This window comes from Diabrotica undecimpunctata, chromosome 9, assembly GCF_040954645.1.
Source record: "Diabrotica undecimpunctata isolate CICGRU chromosome 9, icDiaUnde3, whole genome shotgun sequence".
NCBI lineage: Eukaryota > Metazoa > Arthropoda > Insecta > Coleoptera > Chrysomelidae > Diabrotica > Diabrotica undecimpunctata.
The window spans coordinates 93,926,484-93,950,766 of record NC_092811.1 but is presented as its reverse complement, the minus strand read 5'-3'; the positions used below and the strand labels follow the sequence as shown (position 1 = coordinate 93,950,766).

The 24,283-nt window shown below is 34.2% G+C and overlaps 1 protein-coding gene across 1 annotated transcript in view; it reads left to right on the top strand.

The window, feature by feature from the left end:
• LOC140450303 (probable pyruvate dehydrogenase E1 component subunit alpha, mitochondrial) overlaps positions 1-23,472 on the top strand; it is a 38,755-nt gene extending 15,283 nt beyond the window's left edge. The window contains exons 2-5 of the mRNA XM_072543855.1: positions 3,534-3,748; positions 5,543-5,689; positions 17,953-18,238; positions 23,008-23,472. Of these exons, the coding sequence (XP_072399956.1) occupies positions 3,534-3,748; positions 5,543-5,689; positions 17,953-18,238; positions 23,008-23,392 (1,033 nt within the window). The 3' untranslated portion in view covers positions 23,393-23,472. The remainder of the gene's footprint in view (positions 1-3,533; positions 3,749-5,542; positions 5,690-17,952; positions 18,239-23,007) is intronic.
• The last annotated feature ends 811 nt before the right edge of the window (positions 23,473-24,283 follow it).

The following is a 24,283-nucleotide window of genomic DNA, read 5'->3' as shown; positions in this document are numbered from 1 at the left end:
ATAATTAATTTAAGACCAAGTGCGGATTGGTTTACTTTTATAATATAGAATTCTTGTTACCTTTTTAATATTTTTTTTATTATCTTATTCTTGTATTCTTTTGAATTTAACTTTAATTAACTTTGTTTTATTTGCTATTCATTTTTTTTCTTATTTATGGTACCCGTTATCTAGAGATAAGCCCATAAACAGCGAAGAGAGAATTCTTTAACCAGCTTTAGTTGGATTTTCTTAAATATTATCAGGCTCTTTTCGCTAATAATTTAATTTGTGCATGCTTTTATTATACTGTATCTATAGAGGTATTTCCTAATCATAATACTGTTTATTTCTATATGTATACAACCATTCATGAATTGATTGTGCATTTTTTTTACTTGTTTACATACCTTCTCTTCCTTAGTCCCAATCACTTTTGGAATATGGTTACACCATCAGGCCTTTACAGTCATTTCACGATTTCTCTCCATCCTTCTATGTCCTGGGCTAGTTGTTTGGCTTCATGTAACCCTTGGTTAATCAGTATTTTCGTTTGATCTACCCAACTACTTGGAGATCTTCCCCTAGGTCCCTTTCCTTCAACTCTACCCTCGACTATCAGTTTTTCCATCGTACCTATTCTAGCAATGTGTCCAAAATACTGCAGATATCTCTTTTGTATTTGTTTAAGCAATATATCCTTTACTTTAAATTGTTCTAATATCGATACGTTAGTGCGATGATCAATCCAGGATATTCTTATCATGCGGCGGTATACCCACATTTCAAAAGCGTCTAGTTTATTTTTATCCGCTTTCTTTAAGGTCCACGTTTCGGATGGATATGTCGCTATGGGAAAAATGAGCGCCCCTACCAGCCTTAGTTTTGTGTGTATTGTTATGCTAGAATTTTTCCAAATTTCTACCAGTTTCATCATAGCTGCTCTAGCAATAGTCAACCTTCTACGTATCTCTCTGTCACACCCTCCGTCATTTGTTATTGGGGACCCCAGGTATATGAAACTATTTACTACTTCAAAGCCCCCAATTTCTTTAATGTGTTGAAGATTATTCAGAGCTCTGTCTACTATCATGATCTTTGTCTTACTCCTATTTAACTGTAGTCCATATGTTTTGCTTTTTTCCTCCAGACGTCTCATTATGTCTTCCATTTCTTCTTGATTTGCCGCGATTATTAAAGTGTCATCTGCAGATCTCAAGTTATTGATTTTTTGACCTCCTACTGATATTCCGCCTTTCCATCCCTCTAGTACCTTTCGCATAATGTGTTCGCTGTAGATATTAAACAGAGTTTGCGAGATTATGCATCCCTGCCTGACACCTGCCTCTGTTCTGAAATGATCGGAATGGGTGTTGTTTATTTTTACTGTGCGCTTATTATTTTCATATAGACTTCTCATTAGTTGAATTAAGTGGTGGGGTGTTCCCATTTCCGCTAGTATGAACCATAGCTGCTGTCATTTGACTTTATCGAAGGCCTTTGTGTAATCCACAAAGCATATAAGCATAGGAGTATTGAATTCACGAGTTTTTTCGATTAGCTGTCTGACATTAAGGTTTTGTTCTCTTGTGCCTTTTCCTGGGACAAATCCCGCGTGTTCTTCTGATATCTAAGGCAATAGAAAAGCTTTTAGTCTTTCATGTATTACATGAAGTAAAACCTTGCTTGCATAGGATATTAGGGTTACCGTTCTTTGGTTGCTGCAATCTAGCGGAGTTCCTTTTTTGAATATAGGGATGAAAGTGGATGTTGTCCAGTCGTTGAGCCACTCTCTGGTCTCCCAAATCTTTTTGGAGATCATATGCATAACATTTACTCCGACATCTCCAGTCTCTTTTAAAACTTCTGCGGTGATCTGGTCTGCGCCAGGAGATTTTCTATTTTTCAACTTTTTGATTGCCTTTTCTACCTCTGACTTTAGAATGTTTGGTTCTCTCTCTGCAGTGAACTCATCGTGATGGAGATCAACTGCATATAGACTTTGACAATATTTTCTCCATACCTCCGCAATCCATTTCTCGTCATTTATAATATGTTGGCTTTGATTATTATTGTTTGTGTGATTGGTTAAAATTACCTGGATAGATATCGGACTTCGTTAAATTAAGCTCATGGGATTCATACCTGTTTGCATGTCTCTCTAGTTCTTCGCATTCTTCATTTATATGTTTATTTTTATCATCCCTACATGCTCTTTTAATTTCTCTATTTAATCTTGCTAATTCGTTTTTGTTGCTGTCGTTTTGATATATGCGAGATTTGATTCTCCTTCGCTATTCGAGAAGTTGCAGCGTTCTGTCTGTCATCTAGTGATTTCTTTTGATGATCTTTTTTTCGGTTTGTTTACATACAGCCGCTTATATAATCGTGTTGTCGAATATATTGTTTTGTTGTATCAATGAATTTTATTTCTCGACTCCTAATAAGTTTCCTGATTAAATAATATCATTATATATATATATATATATATATATATATATATATATATATATATATATATATCAATATTATTATACCTTCTACCAGAAAAAGTATCAGGCTGATTAAGTTTCGTATGTAAGTAGGTGAACGAAGTCCACCTAATATATTTGTTATTTGTTTATGTAGTGTGTGGACCAAATTTATTTAATAATTAACTGTTGATACCTTTCCTTGGATTTGGTCTCAGAACCTAAATATCTTTCCTTATATCTTTTTCGTTTTTAAGGTTTCTTAACTTTCCCCTTGAACCCCAAAAAGTTAAGTGGCGTCCTTTTTTTATCTTATTTTATCTCTGGTAATTTTAGCCATCTATCTTTTTGTTTATTTCTGTATCTTTTCTAATATATCATGTCCTGTTCTATTTTTACTTATTTCGTCTGTTGGACCCATTCACGGTTCCAAAAGCTAGTTTCGAACCCACGCCTTGCTCTTCACCAACTATCTGGCTGCCGTTCACAGTGTCTCCATTGATGACCTTTCTAGCATCACCCAAAAAAGGTTTTCGAGGTTACAACCTAAACGTTCATTGCTTTCCAAGCATTGTTTCCAAGAAATTGTTTTTACTATTATCTGACTCTAAAAATAACACGAGCATGTTGTCTTACTAACAATCACTTCCTCTACCGATGAAATATTAGTTAAAGCAACCACTTAGCAGAATAATACACAAGTCTCATTATGAACGGAACGACCGCTCGAACGACCGCTTGGCACCACGGGAATAAGTATGTCGCCTACGCCCCGGCGGTCGTACTCGACCGCTAACATTTTTTTTTAATTGGGATTAATAAATAAAATTGGTAAAATATTAGTAATGAAAGTATTTAAGTTAGTTGCTAGATGCACTTTTTTCAACTTGACACCATAGACTTTTTTAAACGAAACAAAGAAAATTCTATAAAATATTTTCCAAAAATATGTACCCATTTTTTTTCTTATTATATTTAGTGTTTTTTAGTGGATTAAGATAGAATGCGACATATTTGAAAAACATCTGAGTTATATCAAGAAATACCTGGAATAATATAGTAAACCATGTTTTTATTTTAAAGGCGAATGGAAATTACTGCCGGCAATATGTACCAAAAAAAGCAAATAAGAGGGTTTTGTCACGTATACGTTGGCCAGGAAGCATGCGCTGTTGGTATCCACTCCGTCATGAGACCTAACGACACTTCAATTACGGCATATAGATGCCACGGTTGGGCTTACATGAGCGGCGAAACAGTCGAAAATATTTTCGCAGAGATGCTAGACAAAGTTACTGGTTAGTGTAATAAAAAGTCTTCTTCTTCTTGCAGTACCGTCTCCTATCGGAGGTTGGCTACAATCACAGCAATCTTTACTTTGTTGGCTGCAGCTCTGAACAACTGTATTGAACTGCACCCATACCACTCCCTTAAATTTCGCAACCAGGATATCCTCCTACGTCCCACATTTCTCTTTCCCGAGATTTTTCCTTGGATTATGAGTCTAAGCAGAGAGTTTTTTTCTCCTCTCATTATGTGGCCCAGATATTCCAGTTTTTTCGTTTGTATGGTTTTCATGACTTCGCATTCCTTCCCCATCTTCAGCAGAACATCTTGATTTGTTACTCTTTCTGCCCATGGTATTTTCCACATTCTCCTGTAAAACCAAATCTCGAATGCCTCAATGTTTTTGATGTTTATCTTTTTCAGTGTCCAGGCTTCCATGCCGTACAGCAGAACAGAGAAAACATAGCACCTTAACATTCTCGTTCTTAAGTTTATAGTTATGTCCCGACTGCATAGGAATATTTTTCATTTTGACAAACGATTGTCTCGCTATCTCTATTCGCCTCTTGATTTCTCTTGTCTAATCATTAGTATCAGTGAAGCAAACCCCTAAATATTTGTAGGACGCAACTCTTTCAACTGGCTGATTATTTATGGTTGAATTCACATTGGTGTATAGCTTCTTTGTTACAATCATGAATTTGGTCTTTTTGATGTTCAGTTTTAGACCATACTTATTGGTGTGGGTGTTTATGTTTTCCATCAAAAACTGTAAATTTGCTAGGTTATCTGTTACTATTAGCGTGTCATCAGCGTATCGTATATTGTTAATTAACTCTCCGTTAAAGTTCATACCAATGTTTTGCTCTAGGAGCGCTTCCTGGCATATTGTTTCGCTATATATATTAAATAATAGTGGAGAAAGCACACAACCCTGACGCACACCTCGACGAATCTCAATTTCTTCGGTTAACTCATTATCAACTTTGATTTTTGCTGTTTGTCCCCAGTACAACCTGGATATAATGTTAATGTCGCGACTGTCGATGTTTTTGCTTCTTAGGAGTTCATACAGCTTTTGGTGTCTGACTTTATCGAAGGCCTTCTCAAAATCTATGAAACCTTCGTAGAGGTCTTGGTTTACATCCAAACATCTTTGCATTCACACTCAGACCAAACAAAGCTTCCCGTGTTCCCAGTCTACCTTTGAATCCAAACTGTGTGGCGCTTATGTCCTCTTCTAATTTATTAAATATTCTTTTGTGAATTATTTTAAAAAATACTTTTAGTGTGTGGCTCATCAATGCTATAGTTCTGTGGTCTGAACACTCTCTGGCGTTATTCGTCTTCGGGATTGTGACAAAAGTAGAGGAGATCCATTTCTTTGGTATGATGCCTGTTCTATAAATTGTGTTAAAGAGGTTCACCATTATTTCAAGTGCGTCGTCGTCTATTAGTTTCAACAATTCTACAGGAATTTCATCTGGTCCTGCAGCTTTACCCCCTTTTGTGTTCCTTATAGCATATTCTACCTCGCTTTTTAGGATTTCAGGCCCTGTTGTGTCGTCTGTAGGTTCTGCCACTGCTATTTCTGGTATTTCGTCTGCAAAAAGTTCTTCAATGTATTCTGTCCATTTTGCCAGTTTTTCATTTAAATCTGTAATTATTTTACCTTTTTTGTCCTTTACTATGGATGCTTGTTTCACTTTTTTACCTGTTATTTCCTTGATCTTTTTATGCATGTTAAAGCTGTATGCATGTAATAAAAATTAATCGATTTTAATGATAATAATAAATATTTGTAGGTTCTGCTAGAGGGAAGGGTGGTTCCATGCATATATATGGAGAGCGATTCTACGGCGGAAATGGTATAGTTGGAGCCCACGTTCCTGTTGGTACTGGTCTAGCATTGGCGCACAAATATTATAACAATGGCGCCATTTCTTTTACCGGTAAGGTGAAAAACTACCAGATATATTTTATGCTATATACACTAACAAACCTAATACGATAAATATGTTTTTGTTTTTCTTCTTATTGTGGCATCGTTTTCAAAGGTAAGAAATTAATATGATTATTTGAATTAATGTTCACTACTCTTTTTAATATTTGGACAGATAAGCAATTGAACGGGTTTCTTGCTAGTCATGTTTATTTATGTTTTAATGTACTTCTTCTTCTTCTTGTGCCATGCTTGATTATTGTGCGTTGGCTATAAAATTCGCTATACTAATTTTGTGTTTGTTATAAAAAAATGATAAGGTCTTTCAAGAGCTAACTCATGATTGCTACAGAATAATCACTATGGTCTTCAATGCTATATTAACCCTTAAGCTCATACGCAGAAACCGCTAAAATCATCAGCCTGAAATTCGGAAAGTGTCTGGTTTAAGGATTTGACCTAACCTGTTTATTTAGTTGAGTGTTTGGAGCGACGGTGTTTATTATTTTCGGTAAAAATGGATCTTAAGTTTGAGTAAGTATATTTTTACCATTTTTTTATTATTATATTTTGTTTAAAGTGTTTTCAATTGAACATAAACTAATGTCTTTTCTTATTGATAATTATATATATATATATATATATATATATATATATATATATATATATATATATATATATATATATATATATATATATAACGCTAGGAACATATAGGAGCAAAAATACGAACTTTTAGAATTTTAACGTGTTTTTTGTTCCAGAAAAGGGTTTTTTCTTCAAGAGGCGCTGGAGATGATTGATGCCGATGAATCTTTAGACGTTGATGCTATAGTCCGTCTAGAAAGTATCCGGAAAAAAGAAAGCAGAATTATAATTTCACGGTATTTATTTCTATCACTTGAAATATAAAATGTCAACAAATAATTCATCTCATTTACTTATACAATCTCCATTTAAATCTAAACACTTAACTAAACGTCCAAGTACACCCGAAACTAGGTCAAGGCCATAATTTTCGGTAATGGTGTTCCAGGCCTGTAAAACTCACCGAATCAAACCTTCTTTATCTCGTGGCGCTGTTCGTTCCACTTCAATCTTCATCAGTCCCCATATGTTTTCAATAGGGCTAAGATCTGGAGATGCTGCTGGCCACGGAATTATTGCCAATTCGTGTTCTTGCATCCAAGCTTGACTATAAGCAGAAGTATGGCATCTTATATTATCTTGCTGAAAACGCCACCCCTCAGGATATAAAAAATGAGCCGTTTCAAGAAGAAAAACCATTTAGGATGTCACACTATTAAGTTCCATACTATACAGACAGGTGTAGCACAACGCTGAGATATTGCTCTCCAAGCCATTATTAGTGGGAAATTTGGAAATTTGAACGGTAACATTTTCTCTTGATAGGACCTTTAGATGATTTGCACCAAGCTCTAAACAACTTTCATCAGATATAAAGACAATATTAAAATTATGTTCTCAAAAACGTTGACAAAAATCTATTCTTCGTTACCTTTGCAGAGGTGTCATTGTAGGAATTTTTTTTTGATTCCTTGTTATATAGCCTTGCTTTTTCAGTGACATGCGGATAGTCTCTGGGCACACTTTCTTCGTTGATTTCCAAATCTGTTCAATAATTTTCGAAACCCTAGGTGCGGATTTTGTCGTCCTAAAGTTACTAAAGCATTTAAATTGTTTCTGCGAATCTTACGCGGTCTACCCGAAACTGGTCTGTGTCTCATATCTATGCCATTTTGTATTCTCTTTATTGTCTCATACAGTGCACTTTTTACAAGTTCAGCCAATTGCACTAATTTTTTAACATTTCGGACACCCTTTCTATATAAATATTCCACCACTTTTCTTTTTTCTACTTGCGACATTATTTCACAAAACTTAAGTCTGTTTACAAACAACAATATTTGACAGATGGTGTTGTCATGCGATTTTGTCCATAACTTATTATCGGCACAACCTATACTATAAATTCAATAGGATTGTCAGGGCAGATATTTTGTAGTTCGTTAACACTCGGTGGTAAGCGGCTATATATTTATTTCTTTATTAGCACACAAAACCACTTCTCAATTATCATTTTTGACGGTTACATCTGTTGGAAGTCCGAACTAGAGAAGATTCACTCGCCTTGTTGCGATATTTATTATTTATAACCGCTTGCAGCTTATCCGTGCCATTGAGGTATACCCTGAATGCCAATAGAGAGGCAGGCGGTCATCGTTATTTCTTTTCGAAAGTAATTTTCTTAATGCAATACGGCAACATTGTGAAAACTCACCCACAAATAACCATTAAATCTGGTGGGTGGTAGTATTTCATGAGCGTAATGTCGGGTAGCATCATGGCATCAAAACCAACGTGCAGTACATCTGTTAATAAACAAAATAAAAAAAGGTGGTTATCTGTGAGAGAAAAGCAAATGATAAAATCGGTTTATGAGGGATTGCGTAGAAGATATCCAGATATGCTTATAGAGGACGTCGCGACATTGTCTGGAGATTTAACGAAAGTATCGGCTCGTACGGTTTTCCGAATAATTCAAGGTAACAAACCTATCCAAAAACCAATCCATAAAGGACGTGCAAAAATTGTATTGGACGATAGTACGAAAAGTATAATCCGAAGAAAAGTTCATGGATTTTACTTTAGGAACGAACTGCCCACGTTAAAGGCTATTCAACGAGAAGTTAATGCAGACGCAGATGAGACTTTAAATAAAATATCCATGAGAGTATTACAAAGAACTTTACATGAAATGGACTTTCGGTATGTGAAGAGAAATCGGAAAAGTTTGTTGATCGAGAGAGACGAATTAGTGATATGGCGGAGAAAATATTTGCAAAAAATTCGTGATTTTAGACGACTTGGTAAAAAAAATTTATTATACGGACGAAACGTGGTTGAATGAGGGTCATACAAAATCCAAAGTATGGCAAGACTTGAATATTAAAAGTGCGCGACAGGCTTTCATTAAGGGACTTTCAACCGGCTTAAAAGCACCCTCGGGCAAAGGAAGACGTCTCATTATAACGCACATTGGAAGTGATTCAGGTTTTTTACAAGATGGTTTCAATGTGTTTACCTCAATCAAAACGGGCGATTATCATGAGGATATGAATTCGGATGTGTTTGAAAAGTGGTTTTCGTCTATACTGACTCTTGTAGATCCTGGTTCGGTAATTATAATGGGCAATGCACCTTATCACAGCCGTCGTATGGAAAAAATACCGACTTCTGCATCTCGAAAGCCAGATATAATAGATTGGTTAAGAAGTAAAAATATAGATTTTGATGAATCCATGATAAAGGTTCAATTACTTGATATAGTGCGCGAACATAAGAGTTCATACATCAGATTTGCAGTAGACGAAATGGCACGCGAGCATGGCATCACCGTATTAAGAACTCCACCGTATCATTGTGAATTGAATCTTATCGAGCTAATATGGACACAAATAAAAAATGAGGTAGCGCAAAAGAATACAACCTTTAAATTAAAAGATGTCAAATTATTATTAGACCAAGCCATACAAAATATAACCGCTTCCAACTGGCAGTCATGCATTAAACATACACAGAAAGAAGAAGATAAAATGTGGGACGTAGACACGCGTGTTGATGTTCTTATCGAGCCCATTATCATTACTCCAGGAGAAGACAGTAGTGATAGTGAATTAACAACAGGAAGTGATTCAGAATAAAAATATTTCTTTAAAATAATAACTAATAGGTACAGTTCTAGAGATTTTTTGTTGCTACATTCGGAGACTACCTATGAGATCCTTCGTCCTACCTGGTTATAATTTTCTAAGTAGGTATGTACCTAATAACTATATTATTATTATTATGGTAAGTTTGTTTTTCACAATTGTAGTTTACATTAGGTTGCTGGGTCTAGAATTATTATTTTCTGTAAAAAAGTTGGTATTTATATGTGAATATGAATTTTATTAAAAAAAAAAATATTGTACATTCTACCGATCTCAAAGTCGATCACAAAGCGACTAAGTTATTTCGAAACTATTACCTATTTACAAATTCATTCACATTTACTTAAAACTTTCATGTAGAAATTGATTGTAAATAAAAGTTCAAAAGAAAAAACAAGGTTGTTTCGGGAATTCTATTACTTCCATTTTAATCGTATTTAATTGGAAATTTCCAGCTATTATATTTGTGTTCTTGGAAATTGCTCAATTTGAATGCTACGTCGTGTTTAGTTTAAAACGCATATTACGACTAACGAGGGTTTTTCAAAAGGTTAATCTGAAAATTCATCTACAGTTTGATGTCTTAACGGTGGAACATTTTATAAAAAGCAGTGGAAGATATTCTATTGGGGAAATGCAAGGCGATACAATAGTTATTAGTTATTCTTACGTTTACTACTAAAAGTTTCGTTTATATTTTTAAGTTATTTTCTTTCTTGTTTGTTATGAATTTAAGATATTTATAAATGATAGGTTTTGTTTTTTACAAATTATTACGAACCAGAAGTATATTCGAACCAGAAGTATATTCGTGACATTTCATTATTATAAGGGAGAACGTTTTGGATTTAAAATATAATATAATTTAGCCCCTCGACACCGTAAGGTACAAAAGGACGGCTTAAGTAAGTAAGTATAATTTGGCATTTGAGATGTTGTAAAATAAACATGTACATATTTCTTAAACTAAAAATAATATAAATGAATGAAAATATTGTGTGTACATCTGGATTACACAATTAATTGTTAAGACGTTATATTTTGAATATAATATTTTTACATAACATTTTAACAAAATGTATTTAACATATAAATTAACAATTTTACCGTTGTTTTACCGTTGACGCAAAAATATTTTTATGTGCAAGTTTCCTATTATATTCCTTATTTTAAAAATATACACGCCACCATTGAACTACACGCGTCTCTCATCTCGGACCCCTCGAGGATCTATCATTTCTAAGCGATAACCTGACAATCCTATTGAATTTATAGTATACTTGATGCATTACTTTTGTCTTAAAATGTTACAAAAAGGAAATATATTAAAATTAGGAAAAATATAAAATTCCGGATACTTTCTAGACGGACCATATATATACTGAACCCCCAGAATTTAATGTGCTTACAGACGAGGAGTCTGGTAATGAGGAAGATTATGATTTGAATAGGTTGTCCGGGAGAATTATTAGGCCAACTGTTGAACAACTTTTTTTAGGAAATAGTGAAAAAGATTTCGAAATATATAATCATATTGACGAGGCTGCGCCTTCCAGATCATCAGCAAAAGTTAAAAAACAAGTGAAAGAAAAGATGAAGTTTTCCTGGACCAATGGTGATTTAATAAGTCAAAACGCAGCTTTACCTTCCGCTAATTTTTCATATTTCTCAAACTTTTCCCCAGTTGAAATTTTTGAAAACTTCTGGGATGAAAATACAATTTCCCATATTATAGAGACTAGAAAATATGCTCTTTTTAAAAACGCCCAAGATCCAAATATCGATAGAGAAGAGGTAAAGTGTGCTCTTGCTATTCTTATTTTGAGTGGATACAACCACAAGCCAACTAGAAAGAACTACTGGGACTTAAAACGTGACATGGGCAATGATTTCGTAAATAATTCAAAGAGAAAAAATAGGTTCGAACAAGTGATGCAGTTTTTGCATTTTTCTGACAACAGTAAACCAGCTGAAAACGACAAAAGCCTGGAAAATCCGTCCTTTGATGAATATGCTAAAAAATAAATTTTTACATTTTGTGCCCGAATCAGAAATCAATGATGATGAGAGTATGGTAAAATACTTTGGTAAGTTGTAAACAGTCTATAAGAGGAAAACCTATACGTTTTGGGTACAAAATGTGGTGATTGAACACTAGTGCAGGATACCTTATAAACTTTGATTTATATCAAGGCAAAAATCCCAATAGTACGGTCAATGATGAAGTGTTGTATGGAAAGGCGACTGCTCCGTTAGTGTCAATATTGAGGGAGCTCTCCGAGGGTAAAAAAATCTTTCCTATAAATTGTACACCGACAACTTATTTACAAGTCCATTGTTACTTTCTAATATGAAAGATTAAGGTATGTGGTGTACTGAAACTTTCAGAGATATTCGTTTGCCGCGAAATATTCCATTGCCAGACAAAAAAGCATTGAAAAAACATTCAAGAGGCGAGTTTTTCTCTATATTAGATCGCCAAAATGGAATCATTTTCGTTCGTTGGCTTGACAACAATATTGTTACAGTTGCTTTAACCTGCTATGGAGTCACTCCCATACATAATGTGAAACGGTTTTCTCAGGCTGAGAAAAAAATTGTCCAGGTACCACGTCCACATTTGATTTTAAATTATAATTTGTCAATGGGAGGAACTGACCTTATGGACCAAAATGTAGCTAGATACCAAGTAGGAATTTGCTCTAAAAAATAGTGGTGGTGTCTATTTACATGGTACCTTTATAACACATCCCATGATCCTATTCTACAACTAGAATTTCGAAATTATCTAGTAACATCGTATCTTACGAAATATGGTACCGAACCAAAAGGTTCCAAAGTAGCCAGCATAAGACATGACAAGATTGATCATCTACTGACCTATATTTCCGATGAAAAGAGGAGACGTTGTGCACGTAGGGTCTGCAGTTCGCATGTACGTACCATGTGTTGCAAGTGCAATGTGGGATTATGCATCGAGTGCAATATAGACTTTCATCTAAAATAATTTGATTATGTTTTCTAATCTAGTTTTGTATTATTTGTTTGTTATTTTTAAATTTATAATACGGAGTATTTTAAATATTTTTGCTCCTATATCTTCCTAGCGTTACATATATGTAACGGCAATTTTGTAAGAAATCAAAAATACTTAAGAAAAAAAGTGTATGAATTTTGTTTTAAAACCTTCTCCCATATACATCGAAATCAAAACCGGCCGCACTACTTCCTTTCATACTTCAAAAACCTGGTAAAGATCCAAAAGATGTCAACTCACACCGACCGATTAGTCTACTCCCAGTCATTTTTAGGGTTTTTGGAAAACTTTTGTTAAGAAAAATCAAACCAATATTGGACAAACAGGGTCTTATACCTGACCGTTAATTCGGATTTCGTAACCAACACGCCACAATAGAAAAAGTTCACAGATTATACACAACAATAAGAACTAGTTTCGAAAACAAGTAATTCTGTACGGCAGTCTTTTTAGATGCCTCTCAAGCTTTTGACAAGGTGGGACGCATAGGACTTCTGTACAAATTAAAGAAAAACCTACCTTACACTTACTTCAAACTGCTTAACTTATACCTTATAGAAATAAGATATCTAGTAACGTTTAGTAAAGCCTATATAAAACTCTACCCCATCATGTCTGGTGTACGACAGGGTAGTATGTTCGGATCGATGTTTTAACTGATATATACGGCTGACTTACCAACAAGCAATAACCTAACGCTTGTAACATTTGCAGATGATACTGCTTTGCTTACATCTCATAGTAATCCAGCAATAGCATCAGAGATACTGCAATTACATCTAAACAAAACTAGTGAATTGATTAAACTCTGGAGAATTTAAGTAAACTCCTCAAAATCTACACATATTACATTTAATCTAAGAAGAAGTATATGTCTACTAGTGTTGCCCAAAATCGGTCTTGGTCTTGCAGTCTTGGTCTTGTTCTTGCGTTTTTGCAAGACCAAGACCAAGACCAAGACCGCCTAATTTTAGCAAGACCAAGACCAAGACTGACCGTGCAAGATTTACGCAAGAACAAGACTAAGCCTGCGAGACTCTTGCGTCTTGCAGTTAGGACGGAGTGTCGTTTTAGCGAGTATTGTAGTTCGGGTATATGCTTAAATACTCTATGAGACGCAAAAAAATATGTAATAAAAATTTAAAAAACTGGACTTATGCGCATTACGAACAATACCATAAACATACATCAAAATCATCAATCAAAATATTCATTAAAAACAACACATTTGACACGTGCTCAGAGATCATATGTAAAAATAAAATATTTTGTACATTCTTTTCCAGCAGACGACTTCTTCGCTCTGAAATTAGTTGTCCAGATTTATAGCCGCCCTCTAATCATAAAATAATCTTGCATTGATACGTCGACAGTAATACCGTATCGAAATTTTTTTTAAATATCTTACCCCCACCCACCCACTTAATAATTCAATTTTTTTCCCATTATAATTTAGTTAGGAGGAATCTAAATAAACAAATCTTATCGGCCTAAGACTAAACATTGTTTATGCTGAGTGTGCGATGAGATCATTTGGTTAAACCAAATTTGCTGAAAGAGCGCGATAATATTCAAAAGTTTATTAATAACAGATAATGTAGCTTACCGTGTAAACAAAATACCGAAATATTTAGAATAACGAAGTAACGATATATAATTCTCGGTTTGTTATTAGATACTTAGGGTATTGAATAGTAACGGACATTTTTATAGTAGTAGGTACTTTTTCGACATCACTAAACTTCATTTGACAAGTTTACAATTTGACATGGGGGACAAAGATTCAAATAGTTTTAAAATAGTCTGTGTAGTGAGCGTTGGAATTATAGATATAAAAGACCTAAAAGCAAATTTGATGAGTTTTTCGAAATAATTTATGCATCCCAAATTGCTTTGTTTGAATTGTGCCTACATAGAAAGGTTAAAATGAAAATGAAAAACAGAAACACTTCAGGTTTAACGAAGCATCTAATATCTTTCCACAAAAAAGAATTACAAATATTTCTTCCTGAAAAACCAAAATTCTGGTTCCTAAAAAAATATTCCTACTACTTTATTTTGGTAAATTAATGTATTTATTAAGTAGATATCTCCTTAATTTAAAATAACTTTTGATTCCCATTGCTTTCTTACCTATTCTTTATTTTTTCAAGTTAGTTTTTTATATAAAGATTGTTAATAACATTTATGTTGCTTTATTAAGTGGATTATAGTTTGTTATCTTATCACCTAAAGAATATGTGCCCTTGATACCTGTATTTGGATTTTTGCCACGTACCAATCTTTTTTAAGATTTCCATTTCATATATGGTGGAGGTCCATCAATACCTTTCTAGACAGAAAATGTTCTTTAAAATACAGTCAAGTTTATGTCATTATTTTGATTTTTTTGTGTTTTAACCATGTTTGATTGACTTTCATGGGGCATGGTAGATAGCTGGGTTAGTTAGAGCATAGGCACGGATCGCTTAGATCGTGGCTTCAAACTTCCCTAGTAACGTTTAATAAATAGCAATAGGCTAAGACTAAACATTGTTTATGCTGAGTGTGCGATGAGATCATTCGGTTAAACCAAATTTGCTGAAAGAGCGCGATAATATTCAAAAGTTTATTAATAACAGATAATGTAGCTTACCGTGTAAACAAAATACCGAAATATTTAGAATAACGAAGTAACGATATATAATTCTCGGTTTGTTATTAGATACTTAGGGTATTGAATAGTAACGGACATTTTTATAGTAGTAGGTACTTTTTCGACATCACTAAACTTCATTTGACAAGTTTACAATTTGACATGGGGGACAAAGATTCAAATAGTTTTAAAATAGTCTGTGTAGTGAGCGTTGGAATTATAGATATAAAAGACCTAAAAGCAAATTTGATGAGTTTTTCGAAATAATTTATGCATCCCAAATTGCTTTGTTTGAATTGTGCCTACATAGAAAGGTTAAAATGAAAATGAAAAACAGAAACACTTCAGGTTTAACGAAGCATCTAATATCTTTCCACAAAAAAGAATTACAAATATTTCTTCCTGAAAAACCAAAATTCTGGTTCCTAAAAAAATATTCCTACTACTTTATTTTGGTAAATTAATGTATTTATTAAGTAGATATCTCCTTAATTTAAAATAACTTTTGATTCCCATTGCTTTCTTACCTATTCTTTATTTTTTCAAGTTAGTTTTTTATATAAAGATTGTTAATAACATTTATGTTGCTTTATTAAGTGGATTATAGTTTGTTATCTTATCACCTAAAGAATATGTGCCCTTGATACCTGTATTTGGATTTTTGCCACGTACCAATCTTTTTTAAGATTTCCATTTCATATATGGTGGAGGTCCATCAATACCTTTCTAGACAGAAAATGTTCTTTAAAATACAGTCAAGTTTATGTCATTATTTTGATTTTTTTGTGTTTTAACCATGTTTGATTGACTTTCATGGGGCATGGTAGATAGCTGGGTTAGTTAGAGCATAGGCACGGATCGCTTAGATCGTGGCTTCAAACTTCCCTAGTAACGTTTAATAAATAGCAATAGGCTAATGGGTAACTGCAAGACTTGCAAGACTCTTGCTGCAAGACCAAGACCAAGACCAAGACCGGGAGTGCAATACCAAGACCAAGACCAAGACCAGGTGTATTGGCGCAAGACCAAGACCAAGACTGTCTAAGTCTCGTCTTGTTCTTGCATTTAGGCAACACTAATGTCTACAAGTTAACCTTGATGGACATCCTTTATTCCAAAAGGATGACGTAAAATATCTAGGCATTCATCTGGACAAACGATTAACATAGACCAAACATAATGTGGATGAAAAGACTACAACTAGGAATTTTAAACAGAAAACTTTACTGGATGCTGGAAAAAAAGTCACACTTATCGACCAACAACAAGCTGCTGATATACAAAGTAATAGTAAAACCCATTTTATTATAATACAAAAGATTTATACTAGCAACTTGAAAAATGCATTCATAGGGCTGCAAGTGAAGCTTTGGTTTACAAAGACAAACATGAAACAATAAATCAAGAATGGTGGTCGAAAAATATGTAAACGTTAGTAAACAAGAAAAAAACTGCTTATCAGAAATGGATGCCAACGAGAAAGGAGGAAGATTACAAGATATATAAAAAATTAAATCGAGATGTAAAAAAATAAAGTAGTGAAAAGTAAAAATGAGATGTGGGATCGATGATGTGCAGAGATGGATAGGTAAATGGACGGAATAAGAGTTGGGCAAGCGTGGAAGGTGATAAAGTCTCTCCGGAGGGAAGGAAAGGAAAAATCTAACTTACAGTTAATAGATTTGAAACAGTGGAAACACCATTATAAGGTCTTACTGACAGAGGATAGATGTAAATTTCAAGAGATCGAAATGGAAGAAATATCCAAACATACACAAGTAATTAAGACAACAACCGGAGGGTTGAGAGTTAGGCTATGCCCTCAAAAAACCAAAAAACGGTTAAGCAGCAGGACCTGGAGACATCCCAATTAAGTTGGGAAAGTATGGACCAAATGCTTAAAATTTAACAAATGCTTAAAAGGACAAAATATCCCTGATGATTGAAATGTTGGTTACTTCAGCTCGATATTAAAAAAAAAAAGATTAACGCGAATTCTCTAATAGGGGAATAACTGTTATCGGCTCAGTAGGGAGGTTGTACGGTCGAATAATAAAAGTAAGAATAGAATCGGAATACGAAGACATAGAGGAACAAAATGTATTTCGTGCAGGATGATCGTGCACTGATGGTATATTCGTTCTGCAGCAGGTAATCGAAAAACGGAAGGCAAGGAATCTATGTACCTACCTATTGTTTGTAGATTTAGAGAAGGCATATGATACGGTACCTTTAAACGGTACATATAAAGTCTCAGTGGAGAGTATGTGGATGCCATCGCAAATATATATATCACACGGCAACACGGCAAGCAGGTGTAAATTAAACGCATCGTTTCGTGAACAAAATATGATTGAAATGTCAAATGATGGCAGTTCAGATTTCTTTTCTACATGGCGTCGTTAGTTGACTGGACAAACGGTGTAACTTTTCATCAAAGCCTTTTATATAGATAGATAGATTGCTGAATATACGTTATAAAAAAAATTCTCTTTTATCTGAATTTAACTCTACTTTCGATTTTCTTAAAACAAGACTCTTGACTCTTGATAGGAGGACTATGCATACACTGATAAATAATCAATAAATATTAGATTTTTAATAATATTGTCAGCAGAGGTTTGTCTTACGTCATTGCAGATAGACTGGCAACCATTGATTTGAATTGATTGCAATATCTTCCATAGGCAGCACACTATCTTATTAGTCTGGACAATGTTTACGCATTGATCGAAAACTTGTTACTAAAATGCACGTGACGTTCGCGGCAAATATTTGGTACTTTACCATTTATATAAAAGTATTGTTTGGTATTGTCATATTGCAGTTATTTTATGCGATTTTTCAGTTATATATTTATATTGCAGTATACGGTGATGGAGCTGCTGACCAAGGCCAGGTGTACGAATCCTACAATTTCGCAAAACTTCATGACCTACCAGTTGTATTTATAATTGAAAATAATAACTACAGTATGGGTACATCAAGGGAACGACACTCGGCTAATATAGAATATTATACGAGAGCTGATATGCTTCCTGGTGTCAGAGCTGGAGGCATGGATGTATTAGCTGTTAGAGAAGCAGGCAAATTTGCTATAGATCATATCAATAAAGGACTCGGACCGATTATTTTACAACTTGATACATACAGGTGAGTATTTACAAAAAGTATATCTGAAAAAATGCAAATAACATATAACAAAAAACGAAATAAATTTTGTAGAGTAAAGAGATCAAGAAGACCTTACAAAAGCAAAAAGAAAGAAATCGTGAAAAAGGAAAATAGATATTATCTGCCAATGTGTATCCAATAGCTATTCTAATATAGCTAAATTAATGATTAATTAAGACAAAATGAAACGGGCAATTAACTTATTTGAGACATGTTAATCACAGTCCCAATATTTAAAAGGAAGGGAATTACTTTGGGTACAAAAAAATATGTATAATACTATAGGCCACCTTAGGACTGAGAAAAATGTGAAAAGTATGGATGCTCATAAGAATGGCTTTATAAGGTAACAGCTAATAAAGCTAACACTCAAGAAAAATTGCTCAAAATCCACGTTAGCGATAATGTATTGGTTAAAAGTCCGGTACATTAGGTGAAGTATCAATATCAGGTGTATAGAACCGGAAACTCTTCACGAAAACGGTAAAGAGTTACGACTTCATCCTTTTCCTCTATCTTTTATCCTTAGTAAGGATGCAGTGACATCATGGTATTTGAGGTATAGTTGCTATATATATCTCCTAAGCTTGGTGTACTGCCACAGTCAGAGAGTCACCGATGACGCTCTTTAATTGGTCTGGCCATAGGAGTGACGATCATTCTCAGGTTCTTTTACCATCTACTGTGCCTTTAACCAATAATGTCTCCTTAACTTCCATTACACGTCGTGAATCAAACTTTTTGATGTTTCAATTTTCTACAGCATACGTGGCGATAGAAAAGATAATACCGGATAATTTTGGGTTCTTGGTTATGACCGTACCTTTGCAGATTTTATTTGAACCTTGTTGACCTGGCCATAGTAAGGCATGAAAGTATATCTGCTTAGCATTAAGCATTGTTTGTGATACCAGAACGTAAGTATGTGAAACAGTTTATCACTTTATACCCTGTTACGTTTCTTATTTTCAGTTGTTTTTTTCTAGTTCTATCAATGATCGTCACCTTGATCTTCTGTGACTTAATTTTATTTTCATATTTACGACTAACAGTATCAAGTCTGTTCATAATATATTCAAGTTCATCTATTGATGCTGCTATTTTTCCTTGTCATCCACAATATATTTATAGATTCAAACCAACGACTCAGTTAATATACAAAAGCTGTATCAAATATGGCATAGCTTTAACATCCCCCAAAAATACATTCGACTATTAAAAGCAACAATGGACTTATTAACAGCAACTGTGAGAATACAAAATGAGGTCAGTAAAAACTTTTCAATAGCCAAAAGATTAAAGCAAGGAGACGGGCTGGTACCGACGGTATTCAACCTGATTCTCGAATATGTAGTGAGACAGCTGAAAATAGGAAGAGATAATCTCCTAACAAATAAATCAGTACAGATTGCCGCCTATCCGTTGACATTAGCAATATGTCTCGCAGAACAGAAAAGACGGCGGAAATTTACTCACAGTTTAAAACAGTAGCAGAAGAAACCATATTAGAAATAAATATTAACAAGACAAAAAAGCTAACACAGGCAAGAGCTAGAAGAAACATAAGCACAATTTTACCCATCAAAGCCTGAATTAATTTTTTTTGTAAAACTGGTAGTTTTTTGCATTTTTTTTAATTTAGGGAAAATACAAATAAGCAGAAAAACGTATTAAATTTTATTTGTTTATCGAACATATGACATTACAAGCTGTGACCATATGGTAACACTAGCTCAAAATACTATAAAAATATTATAAGATTTACTCTTTATGAAATATGGCAAAGCCTTCAATGCAGAGTCCAATATCGCATTTCTCACACTGCGTACGTCCTACTGAGTAACACCCTTCTCCTGCGCCCCGCCTTCGTTGTTTTTTTTTATTAGGAACAGGTATAATGGGATGGTTAACACCATCGTACCTAATATTGTCAGAGATTCTGTTAATAGATAAACTATTTCTACTTGTTGTTGGTCTACCAGGTCTAATGGGAAGGTTTTTTAATTTGGTAAGGTAAGTAGTCGCGATTTCACGTCAAAAAATCAAATTAGTTGTCGGTCTTCATGAACACTTATAAATATCCACGCATTTTACACCGCAGCATCAATTAACCATGTCAGTATAGACCAATACCATTTCTTACTACGAATACTTATACGGTATCTTGTTAAATCCTCATCCATTCTATCAGTGCCTCCCATAAACTTATTGTACATTCCAACAACATGTGGGCGTGGAACTTGGTCGACTTTTTTTTTTAGAATGTGAATAACGTTTCACTTGTTGAATAGAATGCACACAATATGAAGTTGATGCCATTGTTACGATGGCGTTATCCATCCATCTTGTCAAGAAAATACCATCTTTTATGTCAATTTTTGAAACCAAATAACCTCGAGTTTGTTTGGACATAGCTGTTTTATTGACAAGTGGAACATCTTGTGGTATTCTGTTCTCTCTTATTGTTTCTGTAACATCATATCCTTTTTCTTTTAAATACACCATTAAATTGAATCCAGTAAAAAGGTTAACTACATAGATTTGGTAAGGCAGCTTTTGTTGTAGCAAAGTGTCCAACATCGAGACAACGGGAGCGGCTTTCCAGATGCAAGTTGGTAAAGATCGTTGAAATTGGTACTTTTCCCTTGATAAATCTTAAAATTCACAAGGTAACTAGTCTCGGAGTTAAGGCACCATACTTTATAACCGACTCTTATCGGTTTTCCCCTAATGCCGTAATGCCGTAGTGCCGTAATATTCACCATCGACTCATTTTAATTCATATTTTCAGTTGGTTGATAATATTTGAGAAAAGTACTCTGTAATTTTTTGATTACTGGTCTCAATTCCCACATTTTATCATTTAAATCCATTTGCGTATTATCAGCACAGTGCATGAAACGCATTATTTGGATAAACCTGTCGCGACGCATTGCATCCTTCACCATTTTATTGGAAATGTCTGTCCATTGTCTCAATAAAACCTTTTTCCAGGAAGACAATTGTATCCAGACACAATCAAAATACCCAAAAAACATTTGAGTTCGTTCAAGGTAATCTTCGGATCAGGACAATTCACAAAAAGAGCTTATTTTCTAGTTTCGTCTATAATATGGCCTAGCATTTCGTTATCGAAAAATAACTCAAATAAATCTGTAGGGCTCATATTTTTAAATTGTGAGAAGTCTGCTTTGGGAAATTCAGATGTTTTTACAAAATCTCCATCGATCCAAATTCTTTTAGTATACTTTTTTCCCTTTAGTGATTTCAAAAAACTAGTATTAGATTCTGTATGAAGTGATGAAATAAGTGATGTTTGCTCGTCTTCAATCTCATTAAAAACACTAGTCTCTTCTGGTGCATCATCAAAATAATCCAGCTCGGCTTCTGCTAATAATTGTCTTCGGGACAGGTTATCCACAAATCCACCATTATCCTCGTCAGCTGTATCTTCATCAGTCAAAACATTTGAATCAGGTTGACTTATATATATTATATGTCAGTTGCATCATTGTCATCGTTATAAACCATATCCAGGACTTCCTGGAGAGTCAAACCTCTCCTGTAAATAAACAAATAATTAGATCTCTTATTAACCTAGTGTGATCATTTGGTAACAGTTTGATTCAGTCTCATGTAAATTTTTTGTTAATGAGCCAGATTGCCTGCAATATTTTTAATGATATAAACTACTTCCTTAACTATATCAATAATTATTTAAATTGCTGGAAAGTCTTAATAGTAAACTAATAAAACTACTTACTCAAATCTAGGTTCCATAATTTGCACATTCGTTATTGCGCATGAATTCACACAACTATACTATTCTTTCGCTTCAAACACTGTAACAAATTGAATACACTGCCATCTAGGAACGAACAGTTAAACTGCAGATAGATTTCTAGCGGTTACTTGAGCTACAATTAACATTAAATAATGGCGTGTTTTCGTAAACAAGTGGTCACACAAGGCTTTGATGAGTTAATTAGGGGACGATATTGAAACTGTTACAAAGTTTCACATATACGGAAGTTACATTAAACAGGGATGGAACAGAAAAACCAGAAAGTTAAACAAAATGGTAAAGGGAAACAAAGCTATTCTCGCCCTTGTGTTCTGCTCCAAAAACACACACTAGAGATCGAAAATCAGGATTTACAAAACTAATATCAGACCACTAGTACGTTATGGATGCTAGACATGGGTAATGACAAAATACACATAACGAAAGCTGAAAATCTTCAACAGAAAACTCCCAAGGAAGATATTTGGACCTATTAACGAAAACAGAGTATGGAGATCAGGTACAACCATGAACTCTACCAACTGCTCAAAGAGGCACCAATCTCAGAATTCGTTAAATTTCATAAACTGAGATCTAATCGTATAGTGAGAAAGGAGACCGAAAAATTGCCAAAAAGAGCCCTAGATAATAAAATGCAGAGCGCAAGGCCAAAAGGAAAGTCACGAAAAAGGTGGGAGGATGAAGTAGCAGCGGACGCGCAAAATTTTCTAGACGTAAGAACCTGTAGAAGATCGGCGGAATCGACAAGGTGCAAGGCACGGTTTGGAGGAGTCTAGGGCTCGATTTGGGCTGTAGCGCCATTGGAGGAAGAGAATGTGTAAAGATGCAAGAAAGGGGTTTTAGTATTCGGTCTTGACTACTATATTAAATTGATTTTATTATATTATAATATAGAGCTAATAGAAATAAGTATAACATTAAAAATTTTCTTTTCTTTTCTAAGATACTACGGCCATTCGATGTCAGATCCAGGCACTACCTACAGAAGCAGGGATGAAATTCGTCAAGTGAGGGAAACTCAAGACTGCATCAAAGGCTTCCATGATAAATTATTATCGGCAGAAGCAGTAACCGAAGAAGAACTAAAGAAGATTGAAAAAGAAGTTAAACTTGAAATAGATGAAGCGTTCAAAAAAGCAATGGCGGCGGCTGACGTGCAGACTGAAGAAATGTATTGTGATATCTACAGAGAATATACAGGGAATGTAAAGATGCCAGCTTGGGGTGTTTATAAACAACATAAAAATGTTAGTCATTTGATTCCGAAAGAAGTAGAAAAAGTTGACTTAAAAAATAAAACTAATAAATTAAAACAAAATAAGACTTAATAAGGTTTAAAATAATTTGATTTCATTTTTAATATTTTTGTTAACTTTGTTATATTATATTAATTAAATAAATATTCTTCATATTAGTGGATTTTTTTTTTACAAAATAGATAAACACAACATCACATTCGTCAGATTTGCTGGCAACTTAAACTAAACAACTCTTCTTCTGTGTGCCATGCTTGTTTTCAAGCGTTGGCTATCGTCTTACTAACAAGCTGATAAATTTTTTGTTGGTCGGCAGCTGGATGAAACAGTTCCTTAACCGTTGGGCCTTTCCATTGTCTAATGTTATGCAACCAGGACTGTTGTTTTCTTCCAACTCAGCGTTTTCCTTTGATTTTTCCCTAATTAATTAACCGGAGTATGCCATATTTAGATCCTCTTATTATATGACCGAAATATTGGACCTTTCTCATTTTGATTATGTTGGTTAATTCTCGCTATTTGGGTATGGTCTCTAATACACATTTGTTAAATGTGTGTGTGCTGTCCACGGGATTTTAAGCATGCGATGTTAACACCACAACTTGAATGCTTCTAATTTGTTAAGAGTTTTTATTTTTGTTGTTTAAATTTAACATCCATAGAACAACGCGGGCCAAACGTAGCACTCCAATACTGTTAGACGTGCTGTCAATAACAGATTTCTATTGCACAATGCAGATCTCCAGTTAAGAAAGTTTTTTTGTTTCATTTCTATTCTGGTCAAAATGTCCTTGTCATTTTCAACCCTACAGTCAATCCAGCTAGCCAGATACCTAGCTAAAGTTTCACCCTTTTTGGTATTTTGTGATATAATTTTAGTACATTGTTCTGAATCTGTTTTCTTGTGGCATCTTAAAGTAATTACTATTTAAAGCACAATTAAAGTTTAAAATAAGTTTATTG